The sequence below is a fragment of the Chlamydotis macqueenii genome, chromosome 2, assembly GCF_036417535.1.
Source record: "Chlamydotis macqueenii isolate bChlMac1 chromosome 2, bChlMac1.mat, whole genome shotgun sequence".
Classification (NCBI taxonomy): Eukaryota; Metazoa; Chordata; class Aves; order Otidiformes; family Otididae; genus Chlamydotis; species Chlamydotis macqueenii.
The window spans coordinates 54,314,655-54,327,645 of record NC_141557.1 but is presented as its reverse complement, the minus strand read 5'-3'; the positions used below and the strand labels follow the sequence as shown (position 1 = coordinate 54,327,645).

The window sequence follows — 12,991 nt, the reverse complement described above, 5'->3', positions numbered from 1 at the left end:
ATGTCTCTGCACCACCACCCCTAGGATCCCTACCACGTGGGGGCCTCTAGGAGTCCTTTGGGGTTTCAGAGACAGGGGCTCTTTCCCGTAAACAGAGGGATTATTTCACCTGGAAGCCTCAGACATCAGTAACTGGATTATTTAGCATCATTTTCCCCAAGTGAGTAAATTATTTTGGCATTTGTAGTTATTAAGTAAGTGACCCAATTACCAAGAAGTGGTAGTAAATGAAGCAATTAATATTAAATATAAATTTCTAACTGTTCATCAGCAATAAAAATTCTTTTCACATGTCTTAGTGAAAAGTCACTTTAATGACTTTAAACAGTTTCTCAGTGATTGCAGTTCAAAACAGCAGAGACAGCCTGCAGTCTATGGCTGAGACACTAATCCTCTTAACTTCAGTGCTGAATAATGCATAAATGTATCAGTGCGTAAGAAATAATTCTATGTGAAAACCAGCCCAAAAAAAAAAAAAATCATTGGACATTGTAAGTTTATGCCCACAGACATGAAAAAGAATGGGAAGCCACTGGATTGGTGTTCACCTATGCACTCATTTGGGGTATTGCCGTAAACGCAGTATAGATGTAGTAGGAGGGGAGCAAGACAGCTGATCTTGGCCTGTGGAAATTTTAGATTGAAGCCCCTGACTGAAGAAGCCAAGTACAATAATGCCCACTTGCCTCACGCTGCAGCTGAATTTGATGATTTTTTTTTTACAGGAATGTGGTAGAATGGAGGATTACCAGATTCTCAGAACTGAAAAAAGTGCAAAAGTTGGTGCAACTTTGAGATGAGTCAAGCATGGGATATTAGGTGTCTTTTACTTATTCTCTTAAGCAGATACATGCCTGAGTCCTGTAGTACTTAAAAAAGAAAGTCTGCGTAGGAAAAGGTGCTCTGCCTAAGCCTGGTCTGTGACCGAGCCGAGTGCAAGCTGCAGGAGGATTAGCGAGCAGCTGTGCCAGCCTGGCTGCCGCAAGAACATACGTGGCAGGTTTAGCACATAGCGTGCCTAAGGGCAGAAGTTCAGGTATCAGAAAGGGATGCACAAACGTTCCTGGTCTGTGCATTCACCCTGAGCGGACAGAAGTCCCTTTCTTAAGCACAGCGATACTCTGCTGGTTTTGCCTTGCCTCCTGAGTTGACTAGTTTGCAGTGGCATTAAAGATTTTAAAGGACTCCTGCCTGGAAAAATATGTGACGATCATCTGTATTTTACTGTAATCTGGCATATTCTAGGCAGAAAAAGCCCCTTTGTTCAGGAACCCTTTCTCAGCTGGTGGTAGATCATCCTAAGCATTAACCACAAGGGAGAAAAGGAAGAAATGCATCTTAAGTTATTGTGCTATACCAGTTCTCTGAGCAGAGCCCTGTCATTAAAAAGCATCCCCAAGACAATCTCTGAAGATATTAAATATTCTGTTTTAGCTCAGCACATTTTGATTTAAGTGTGAAAGCTTGTACCCTCTGTTCACCAGGGTTCCTTTCTACTTATTCTCCACCATTCCCATGCCATTCTCTCGCTTGAGCCCAAGGTCTGAGAACAGCCGTCTACTTTCAGCTTTTTCAGCATCATTTGTCCTATCCTACCCATTCCATAGACAGTCATTTTTATATTAGGAAGTGTGCCTTACTGCATTTATTTTCTTGTCCTGTCTTGAGTGTATGTTTTGGAGTGCATGGTGCAATAGCTACTGACTTAGGTCAAATCTGCTCTTCCGGAATGCAGGTTTCAAATTAATTATCTTCTTCCATTCCTGAACTTTTTGTTGTGCAGAAAACAGAAATATTGATGTTACTTCTAAATTCAGCCACTGAGTAGTTAAATTTGAAGATCACACTAGAGATATTTTCAAGACAGCACAGGTGTGCTTCAGCAAACAGACTTTGGCTGAATAAAAAAAAAGTGTTTTTTAAAAAAAAAGTGGATGCTAGGTAATAAAAAAATTAGTAGTGTTGATGAGATACTGCAAAGAAGTTGGAACAAAGTTGTCATTTAAAAATTGCTGATTCTGAAGTGACTCTTAGCATGCTAGGTGTGATCAGTTTGGTTTCACTGGATTCAGAACCATATTCAACATCTAATTTATTGGTCCTGCATCAAAATGAAAAGGCAAACCCCAACTTGCCTTAACTGAGGGCGATAATTTCTTCACTGGGGTTAAATTGATCTCACTGAAAGTAGGTTTAGGCTCTTTCTCATAATATAATTGAAGCTGCTTTACGTTTAAACCAGCTCCTCTGTGTATTACAGAGTGATAACCGTCAATAGTCCCCATTCTTGTTTCACCTGCGGTAGCAAGATCTCCAAAGGTGACTGATGCAGTTTGGCTTAGCACACTTCTCTGTAGACACCACCCAGCTGCAAACATAAATAAGTGCTGGGCTCCACATACTTCTGAACCTACTGGGTAGGCATACAAGATAATAATTCTTCATAAAACGAGGTCCATTATGACATGCTTCCCAAGTTCAGGCATCTCTTTTCCTTAGACACTGTCTCAGCTCTTGCTGGTCCTTTCCTTCATTATGAACATACCTTTAGGTCACCATCCTTACTTTAGGCACAAGAATAACGAGCTCAACCACTCTAGCTTTACATGTGAAAGCTCCTGTGATTTAAATATCTTTGAAAACAAGGAAACAGAGAAATCATGAGATATATTCTACCTGTGTGCGACCTCTCCCATTCTGAGGAGCACTTTTCTTTAGCATAAACCTCTTGAAGCTTTTCTCCTAGATGTATTTTTATAGCTACCAATTCCCATAAATATCTGCCATTTTAACCGTACCACCCTTGAAATGCCTCCTCTTCCACACAGGCTGGCATGGTACTGCTTACAGACAAGGTAAGAAACTGTTCTGTAGGGTAGAAGAGCTGAGAATAGCCAAAGGCAGGTTGCTATTTGATTGTCTTTTCAGTGATAGTCTTTCAATTCAATATTATATGTCTAGCGAACAGGACTGTTTTCTGAGTTGTTATTCATGTTCAGGTATGTTTAGTTCAGAACAGAAAATGGAATCCCTAATCTGATAGATTTTTTTTTTTTTCTGCACATAAGTGTGGGTTAATCCTTCTGTGAGGGACATTTCTTGTTAACCTGGGGGAGCTGGATGAAAATAAAGGTTTTGTTTCAGCCCTTGAAAACGATATTCTAAACATGCCACACGGAATAGTACAGTATGTACATATGGGTCAAACTAAAGATATTTAGCAACTGTTTCCTGTAGTTTGCAGTTAAGTGTTCTTCCTTCTGTCTAATTACAGGGATGCAAGATGCCTCAAAGAAGCTTACAGAGTCTCTTCACGAAGTGTATGAGCCAGACTGGTACGGACGAGAAGATGTGAAAATGATTGGAGAGGTAAGATGAGTGGAAAGAGGGAAAAAGTGTTTTTGCTGCAAATGGATTAATCTGAGCTGCTATGGAGAAGTGTACATCCAAAATTTCCCTTAATTCTTCATTGCATGTTAAACCCTGTTTTCTGAGCATAGAAGTTATTGGTTTTGCAAAATGCACCTCCTGCTGACCAGATGCTGCATTTGCAACGTCTGTTTTGTGAGGCAGCTAACATAAGCTCCCACTGAGGTCAACGTCAGCGTGAGCAGAATTGGTCCTGACAGTAACTGATTTACAATTTTGTACAAGGTATCTTACCTACAGTTTTACAGCCAGGATTCTCAGTTCAGCTGAATGTTAAAAATTATCAAATTTGCTTATCCTTGTGTGCTGTGTAACAACTGTTGAGCCAGTGGCACCAAACAGGATATCTGATGGGATGCTTGCCTCTCTCTGACAACAAGCTGGAATTCAAGGGCAAATTAGGCTGCAGGGCATTATACGTTTTAGCCTTTTTAGCTTCCTCCAGTGATTACAGAAGAATAGGCTTTTCTAGAGGACACTGCAGGAATTTGACTTGAGGTGCTCTGAATCGCCTGCCTAAACAATCTTAATTCTGGGAGAAGTCTGTCAGCAAATGTGCTGGTGGTGACAAGAAGGTGCAAACTGTTATCCAGGCAGTTTTTAACCACCTGCCATTCAGTTTATAAGGCTGATAAGGATAATGTAATTAACAAGAAACTGGAAGACAGAGCAGTCTTCCCAAATCTGCGTAATTATCGTTGTTGTTCTCTGTGGCTGCCTTCCTCTACCCTTACCTGCTGCTGAAGGCATGACGTGGTTCTGATTTTAAAAGCACCCGACTTCCAAACGGTATAAGTTAAGATACCATACCATTTGTATTGTTTTAGGTTAAACCACTGGAAGATCTCCTGCTGCATCTTGCTGTAGCATCTCATCTTATAACTGTACACTGTTAGATTCTACACTTGGAAATTTTTAATTGTATGTAAAAGGACCAAAATTTAGCTCTTAATCTGTATTAGACATAGGAATAAATGTTAGATGTATCCTCTTAATAAGAGGCTCATGTGGGCAGTATTACAAAACCTCTGCTCCTGTTTTTTTTCCCCTATATAATCACAAATGTAGATTTATGCATCCCTCAACCTAGAGTAAAAAAGAATGATATATTTTTGCGGTCCAGGATGTAAATGATCATTCCAAAAGGGATCCACCTAAATGACCTTAATCTGTATGGTAGGAAAGATAATGACTTGAAGGACTCTTCAGCAATGTTTTTTGAGCCCACTAGCTTTCAGAATACCTCCATAATTTTAATTTGTCCAAAATACGTATCAGCAAGATACAAAAGCAAATGCACAAAACCAGCAGTTGCTTGCTGTGGTCTGATGCTGTGCTGCATTTTAGACCACTGTGATTAAATATTGTGTTAATAAATGAGATATTTCTTTTAAGCATGATTAATAGATTATAGTAATTCATTAGGGACTCTGTTAGGGTAGGAAATAAATGAACTGAATGCTGGCATCACACAGCATTTATAATATGCCCTATAGTGATTTATGATAAAACAAACACTAGGGAATAGCTTTCCCGACTTGCTGGTGAGGATAACAGCCCTGCAGAGCAGTGCTCGGCCCCTTTAGCCTCCCTCCCATCAAAGGAGGGAGTTCAGTGATTTTTGAAATGTCTAAGGAAAACAGGGATCAGGATGTTTAACGTGTGCTAATGACTCGTTCAGTTGAGAACCCAGGACCTCAAGCACTATGTCTCTGTGTTACAGGATTTGCTTCTGGCAAGGAATCTCACCCTGCTCCCCACGGGGTCCTTGTCACATCAGCTGCGTTAACATGTTCTTAAAAAAATGGAAAACTACAAGGAATGTCTCTTGGTGACTGTCCCAGGGCTACAGAGGGGACTTGGGGAAAGCACTGTAGCTTCTGTGGGGAATTTTGTTTGTTTTGCCTGCTGATGTTGATGTGTTTCATATCTGGCATCCTAGTTCTCTAGCAGAGCAAAGTAGAGTTCTTGTCTCTGCATTGGCCATTTCATCAAATGTACCTTAATGGCATGAAAAGTATGGGATGGAAAGACCTTTCTTAGGGTGGGTCTCCACAGCTTTTATTTTAAAAATGACCAAGCAAAGCTGACCTTACAAATCCTTCTAATTGATGGGAAGCCTACTTTATTTTTTTCATTTATTTCATTTCATTTATTTCATTTAGTGTTCAATTTTCAGTTGTACATCTTTTCTCTGTAAGAAAGGTTCATCATCAGTGAACATACTTAGGTGTAACAGCTAGGGCTGCTTCAGATTATGTGTTGTTGACCATCAGAAACCTGAAACCCTGAGGAAGACCTTCAATTCATTATATCCTTATTTTCACATAGCAGTTACTATTTGAAAGAATGAAAACACAAACTAGTTATTAAGCTAAATCTTCTTCTGTTGTGAATTAATGCTTGAAATGTCAAGTTATTACTTTTCATTGTAAGTGCACTCTGATTTATTGCCATAAAGAACATTTTAAAACTTCAGAAAGATTAATCTTTACCAATTACATTTGTATTTCTCCGAGGTTTGGAGTGGAATTGAAGTACTAAGCACATTTTTCTCTTTTCTACCTTTCCAGAAATGTGATGAACTTTGGGAAGACTTCCATCAAAAACTGGTGGATGGGTCGTTGTTGACCTTGGATACATATCTAGGACAGTTTCCTGATATCAAAGTACAGTAATGATTTCCTGTAAAGGACAATTTATAAAATTACTGTTGAGTCATAAAATAAACAGAAAATGAGTTTATAAGCAAAGAAAAATTTTAAAAAGGGGCAGATGAAAGTCGTTCTTTTCTGCAATGTAAAAAATGTTGTTCTGTAAGTGAATCCCTGACATTAGGCTATACTGATTTCACAAGTGAACAGTACATGGAAGTAAATTAGCCTTTGTAGATAAAACTTTTATGTTTTTTCTGGCTCCTATTGTTTGATATAATTCTCACTGACTTCAACAGGGACACATTAAGCTCTTCAGCTGTTAAAATGCCAGACAAATTGCAACATGAAAAACAGACCTTTTGTTATTAGCTAGATGCACCTGTGAGTATCTAAATATCTTTCTCTTAAATAAGCCATGGTTTCTGTCTTTTAATTAGTTATAAAAAGATTTTGTAATACACATCAGGAGAGACTGTTATGCAGATTCTAGTCTCTCCCAGATGCCTGTCTGGTGTACAGTCCAGGGAGATGGTTCCTAAATTAAACATGTGGGGATAAAGAATCATTGCAGGTGAGAGGTAGATATTTTTATATTTGAATGTGACTATATGGACATAGTTGGAATTTCTTTGTGATGGTATATAATTCAGTAGGTATCACACAGCCATCTCTTTTGTCATTTACATCAGGGACTAAAGAAAAAATAATTAAAAAATCCCAGCGTTACTGATATTCAGTCTCGAAGTTGCTTGTAAGTCAAACTGCACTTATGCTCTCTCAGCATGTGGAATTTACATATAATATATGGCTTTGTAAAGTCAGTATGTATCAAAGAACTTTTGTTTAATTTAAAAAGAATTATAGCAGGTAAATTAGAACTTCTATTTTATGTTGAACTCCAGTTATCTTCATTATGTGTCAGAACAACTATACTAAGAAGTACATTTTAAGCATTTTTTCCAACTCTAGGAAAAAAAAAAGGTTAATTATTTATTAAATTTGCACACTATATATAAGGGGAAAAGATGGTGTTACCGTGAGTGTAACAGGTCCATTTATTCTAGAGAATGAGAAAAGTCTTGCATAACATTGATATCTCACTTCTAAGGCCTGTAAGCCCTACACCCACAAAAACTCCTTCCAAATAATCTGTAAATGGATTCCTTATTTAAAATAAGGTGATTAGTTTGTCTCCTTTACCACGTCCGCATTCCTGCATGATGTAGTAATTCAGATATGAACAGCAGATAAGCGAAAATAAAAATATGTCAAAAACTTAAATGGCAACATAGGTAAAATAGCTTTTTTTAAAAGTGCTGTTTGTGCTGACTTTCCTTTCTACCCCTGTACAGACTCGCATTGCAAAACGAAGCAGAAAGCTAGTGGATTACGACAGTGCAAGGCATCATCTAGAAGCCCTGCAGAGCTCCAAAAGAAAAGACGAAGGCAGAATTACCAAGGTAGCACAATCAGAGGGATACTGGCAGAAGACTTGGGGAGCTTGGGTGGCATTTGTTTCTGTGTGGAGACAGAGCACAAAGTTTCTTATCTTTTCGCTTTCTCAGAAATTGAAATAATGATATCCTTAAACATAAATGTGTATTGAGCATTTTGGTGCATGTGGAGAGCACACTCAGCCTCCTTCAGGAATGAGTCCTGATTTGAGCCCTAACTTTCTCTCTTGATGAGTCTGAGGGGACAGGAAGTCCTGTTTTGGCCTGCATGGTGTGGGACAGTCATATCCTTTGTTAATAAGAATTGTGAAAGATGCACACCAAAAAATACACAAAACCAATTTTGGTAGTTTTTGCTATGTTGTAGTGATTGCGGAAGTCACCCTGTTTCATTTTGGTTTAGGCAGAAGAAGAATTTCAAAAAGCACAGAAAGTGTTTGAAGAATTTAACACTGATTTACAAGAAGAGTTGCCATCTCTGTGGTCACGGTAAGCCTAGGCAGATCCTGTCTGGAAGGCCTAAAGGGGGAGTAAGGAAGGGGAACTAAGGGATTTTAGTGAACTGATAGAAGATGGTTTGACAGCTCCTTGAAGTCCCATCTGTTATCCTTTTAAAATAATAAAAGGGAAAATGCCTGTGAATGATCCAAAATTATACTTACTATCAGTCTATTTATGCTTATTTCTTCCAGTGTACCTTGGCACTTAAGATTTGTTACCATATCTTCATTCTGAGGTGCAAAAAGATCTCCATTTTATGGCTAAAGAGCTGTGTCAGAGCACAGAACGGCAGGTTGTGACTATGACCCACTGGTTGCTTAACCTTTCTCAGATACCTTGGTGATGGATGCCTGATCCTTTCAAGAAAAAAAAAAAAAACACTTATTAATAGAAAGGGTGAAATGTTTCCACTGTCAAAAGTAACTGTACAGAGTAGCCAGATGCTTTTCTAGATTTGCAATGGGTCTACTTATAGGTCATTTTTCTGTAAAAGGTATTGAAACAAAGAACCTTACAAATGTATAAAGATTTTATGGCAATTGTTGTTTCCAAGTTCCTGTAAGCAGTAGAAGAAGGGGAAAACAGCATTATAACTATATCAGGATACACATCTTGTAGTTTTGAGCTGTGTCTGCAATGTAAAAGCATTTGATGGCATTGATCATTCATTCGAGATGTTTAATCATTAATTGTGTTTTTACAGAAAATGCAGACAAAATGAATGGGAGAACAAAAGCAGTAGAAAAATAAGCATCTCATTAGTGTGCTATGTTCTTTAACAAATGACAGTCTGGAGTGGAAATGTGTTGTGAGTCACTGAAGTATCCTTTGTCTTCTCTGCCTTCTGAATTAATTCCTGTTAAATTTCAGATCAGTAGAGGGTTTTCCTTCTGTGTTTCTGGCAATTTCAGTTGAAAAGCCTCTTAGCACTTCAAGATATTTATTTTATGGGCTTACTAAAAGTAAAACTGCATATGAATGATTTAGAGTAAGGGCCCTTTTATTTCAATATGTGTCTTGCCCACTAACTAGTCTCAGGGAAAGGTAGAATTTAATTTGAGCAATGGGCATAATTTAGAAAGTTATTGCTTTCTGAGTCCTTTTTTTTTAGTTATTACAATTCTTCAAGAAGAAAATAATCCATTGAGTTGACATTTTGCAGGCTTATTCTTATGCCAAAGACTATTAATGTTAATAAAAATTTGGAGAGATTGCACATGAAATTTTTAAAGAGGAAAAAGAATAAATTAAAACCTAAGAAAACACCTTCTACTTTTGAAGTGTACAAGAGGTACATAGTCACTCACCCCAAGCCAGCAGATTTCTGACTGCATGTGCAAAAATGTCTAGTCTATATTAGAAATTATTTTAGCTTACATATATATGCCTGTATTTCTAGGCTTATTTCTTTAAGGAGAGCTGAGCATGGGACAGCCACCCCAGGCTGTGCCCAGCTGTATACCTTAAAGCTGCCTCCAGACGCACCCGCATCACCTAGGCGCTGTGATAGCATCTACAGCACAGGCGTTCGCAAGGCCACACTCTCTTCAGTCAGTGGCTGCCTGCTGTCCAGTGGGAGATGAGGTGCCCAGAGCACCTTGCCTTCCATGTGCTTGTGCTGCTCTCATGTCAATCCTTTTCCAGTATTCCCCTTCTCAAAAACAAGCCGAAGCCCCCCACTGTGGAGTAGTCTTAACTTGGCTCACTCTGTGCAGTGTGAAATATGGTGGTTCTTCACACAAACAGAAATAATCATGAGCAAACTAGTCTGAAATTTTTATGTTTGATCCAATTATTTGCTTTGCTGATAGTCAAGAATGTTGCTTGTAGTCTAGAAAAGAAATAAAGTAATTTGCCTGTGTGGCCCTCCCACCCCTATCTTTTATTCTCTTTTTTCTGTCTTTGTGCCATCCTCCATAGACGAGTTGGCTTCTATGTGAACACCTTCAAAAATGTATCCAGCCTCGAAGCCAAATTTCACAAGGAAATAGCTTTAGTGAGTAAAAATGAATATATCTTGTATAATGGATTATGTGATATGCATAACAGCAAACAAATGTCTTGTAATGCAGTAGTAAAAATCTAGCAGAGGGACACTTGAGAATTTGCCCTAGGTCCAGATTTGTAGTATAACTTTTGCGTTCATTTCTACTCGCCATTTTTCTACTGCCCTTAAGGAAGGGGCAGCCCATACCATTTTGGATTACAGTGCATTATCAGTTGTAGCACTAAATTAACTTTCTATTTTGATAACTTCTCCATTCTTGTTAGCATACTTCAGTATTTTTTTTCTGTGTTGAATTGCTAAACATCTCATTGCTTCAATCAGTACAAGAAAAAACATGTCAAGCATTCCCTTCAAGACTGCTATATACATTGTCAGGAGTGAAGCATTATGTCTGTGACTGTTAGGCAAATCAAGCAGTTTCAGTGAGGATCTTTTAAAAGTACCTTGCTACGTGGTAGTGTATTATCTATAGTAACCTACTAATACAAACCAAAATTGTTTGGAAAACTCACTTGATTGAAGTCTCTAGTAAATTAGGATTAGGTTTTTGAGGGGAAAACATGAATGTTCTTGGCTACCCATGTTGCTTTAAAGTTTAGGTGACCTCCTTCATCAGAAATCAGGCAGCAGTCAGTCACACTTGTAGACTTGTTCTCTGAAAACCAGCTTATGTTTTTGAAGCACTGCTGTTATCTTTGATTCTGTGGATAGGTTTGATTTCTTCTTAGGCTTTTGATATACATGGCACTGAGTATTTTTTGGAGGATCTGTATGCCATTTTAAATTTATCAGATTATATATTATCAGGTTATCAATTATTAGACCAGATTTGTCACCTGTGTTTTTAATAATGAATTTAGTGCTTCATATAAACTCAGGCAAGTGTTTTGTTTTTTTTTCTCAGCTGTGTCACAAACTATATGAAGTGATGACGAAGCTGGGCGATCAGCATGCAGACAAGGCCTTCACCATTCAAGGGGCACCAAGGTGAATTTACTACTTTTTTTTTAAAGAATTGAATTGCAGTAGGCTTTGTGGGTTTCAGCATATGTAGTAATTAGCTACACCATGTGTAGTGACTGCTGCACAACACGGTCACTGGGTGTGTTCATTCACGATGGTAGAAGAAGGTACCTTGGATGAAGTTGTTCTCAACATGAGTAAAGGTGCAAAACTTCCTTCATCACCCACTTATTTTTCCTTTCAAGAAAAAAAATAAAGACCAGATTCTCAGCTGTTGCAATTTAGCCTAGTTCATTGTAGACTGTTACACCCGTTTGCACTAGCTAAGTATGTAGCTTATTTATTCTTAGATGCTTAGTTTACAGCAGTGTTGGTAACTCTCATAATTTTTTTTAAAGCCTTTGAAATACTTAGATGTGTTTTTAGATCCTAAAGGCATATGATTAGGTGACAATCCCAGCCTTTCTAAGTCAGCTTTTATCTCTTCTGCTTGTGGGGAAAAGTCAAGAAATGTGATCTGAGAGTGCATCATGAAAACTGAAAAGCTGAAATAAAAAGAATGTCACAAAATACCGTATTTTTAATGACTTTCAAGAGAAATCTTGTCTTAAAATGAAAACAAAAGCAAAAAAAAAAGTTTAAAATCAGATGGTGCTTTCTTAAGGTGCATGCAAGTGCAGTATTTCTGATTTTTTGCTTGCAACAAATGTAGCCTTTCTGCCATAATTTGATCTCTCAGTACTGTAATAGTGATAGGCAGAAGAGGTTAAAATTATAAAACAGGGAGACTTATCAAAACACAATGATATTTAGGGTTAATACAAAAATCCTGAATTTCCAGCCAATCCCAGCTCATCAGAAGCAGTCAGAACAATGTTATAGCTACTACTAATTTGCCCTCAAGCTGGGCTCAGATTAGCAACAGTTAAGGTGGACCAAATAACATGACATCTGCCTCAAACATATGGCTGCTATTTCTACATTTGCTTTGATCTCACTTTGGAAGAACAAAGAATGAAATATTGAACCTTCTGACCTAATGCAAAATTCAGAACTACTTTATTAAGAGCATGTCCAAAATTTTTGCTTTGAATTATTTCAGTGTTAATCTGTGCTCGTATATACTTACACACTGCCTCCAGCGTTGTTAGTTCATGCATCTTTTAAGCTAGTGAATGTTCTTCTAGCCACTTTACGATGGACTTGCAAGCTGGACTATGTTTCCATAAAGGATTTGTAAACTAGTTTTATGGGATGAAAAATAATATAGTGTTAGAAAACTTTTTATAATAAACAGATATTTTGCCTACCTGTGTCTCCTTGGCCATGTCCAGCATGCGTATGCTCATTCCCACTGAATTATTCATTCATTATTCATCAATGAGAGAAAAAAATAATTGTTGCTCCAAATGAGTACACACAGGTTAATGTGGTGTGATCTTCTACTGAATACTCTATCCTGAAGGCAAATATTGTACCTGGGAAAGAAATTTCTTAATAACGACTTATTTTTTTCTTTTTTAATATTTCCACAGAAAGAGGTGGTGAGTGTGAGCTAAGTCTGTCCTTTCCAAAGAACAAATTTTTCTTGTGTTAGCATTAGGAACATGTTTATGGTGTGGTCTCCTCAATCAGTTAGCGCTTCTGTTCTCCCTGAAGATGCATAGGAGTGGCTTCTTCTCTTACTGAGTACTGTGGCCGTTGAGTGCTGTAGTTTCTAGCCTCCCTAAGTTCTAAGCTTTCAGCATTTCTAGGTAGCTGAATATGTCTCAGTGTTTGCACCAAGTCCTTTAATGGGAAGGGCAGATCCTTTCTCAGGACTTCATCAGATCTTTTCTTAGTAGCAACAGAGCTCTGTTGAAGTCACTTGACTACTGCTTGTTTATAGTTCTGGCAAGTTGTCCCTCTAAATAGTAATGTCTTTATAATGATCTTGGTTGTGTTTTAAGTTATTGAAACCTTTCTGAAGTTGCTGAGCT

The 12,991-nt window shown here is 38.0% G+C and overlaps 1 protein-coding gene across 3 annotated transcripts in view; it reads left to right on the top strand.

Annotated features, from left to right (window-relative positions):
* AMPH (amphiphysin) overlaps window positions 1-12,991 on the top strand; it is a 135,169-nt gene that overhangs the window by 73,430 nt on the left and 48,748 nt on the right. For all 3 annotated transcript variants that reach the window (XM_086741697.1, XM_086741696.1, XM_086741695.1), the window contains exons 4-9: window positions 3,275-3,369; window positions 6,003-6,098; window positions 7,439-7,546; window positions 7,944-8,029; window positions 9,962-10,037; window positions 10,954-11,036. In XM_086741697.1, the coding sequence (XP_086597823.1) occupies window positions 3,275-3,369; window positions 6,003-6,098; window positions 7,439-7,546; window positions 7,944-8,029; window positions 9,962-10,037; window positions 10,954-11,036 (544 nt within the window). The remainder of the gene's footprint in view (window positions 1-3,274; window positions 3,370-6,002; window positions 6,099-7,438; window positions 7,547-7,943; window positions 8,030-9,961; window positions 10,038-10,953; window positions 11,037-12,991) is intronic.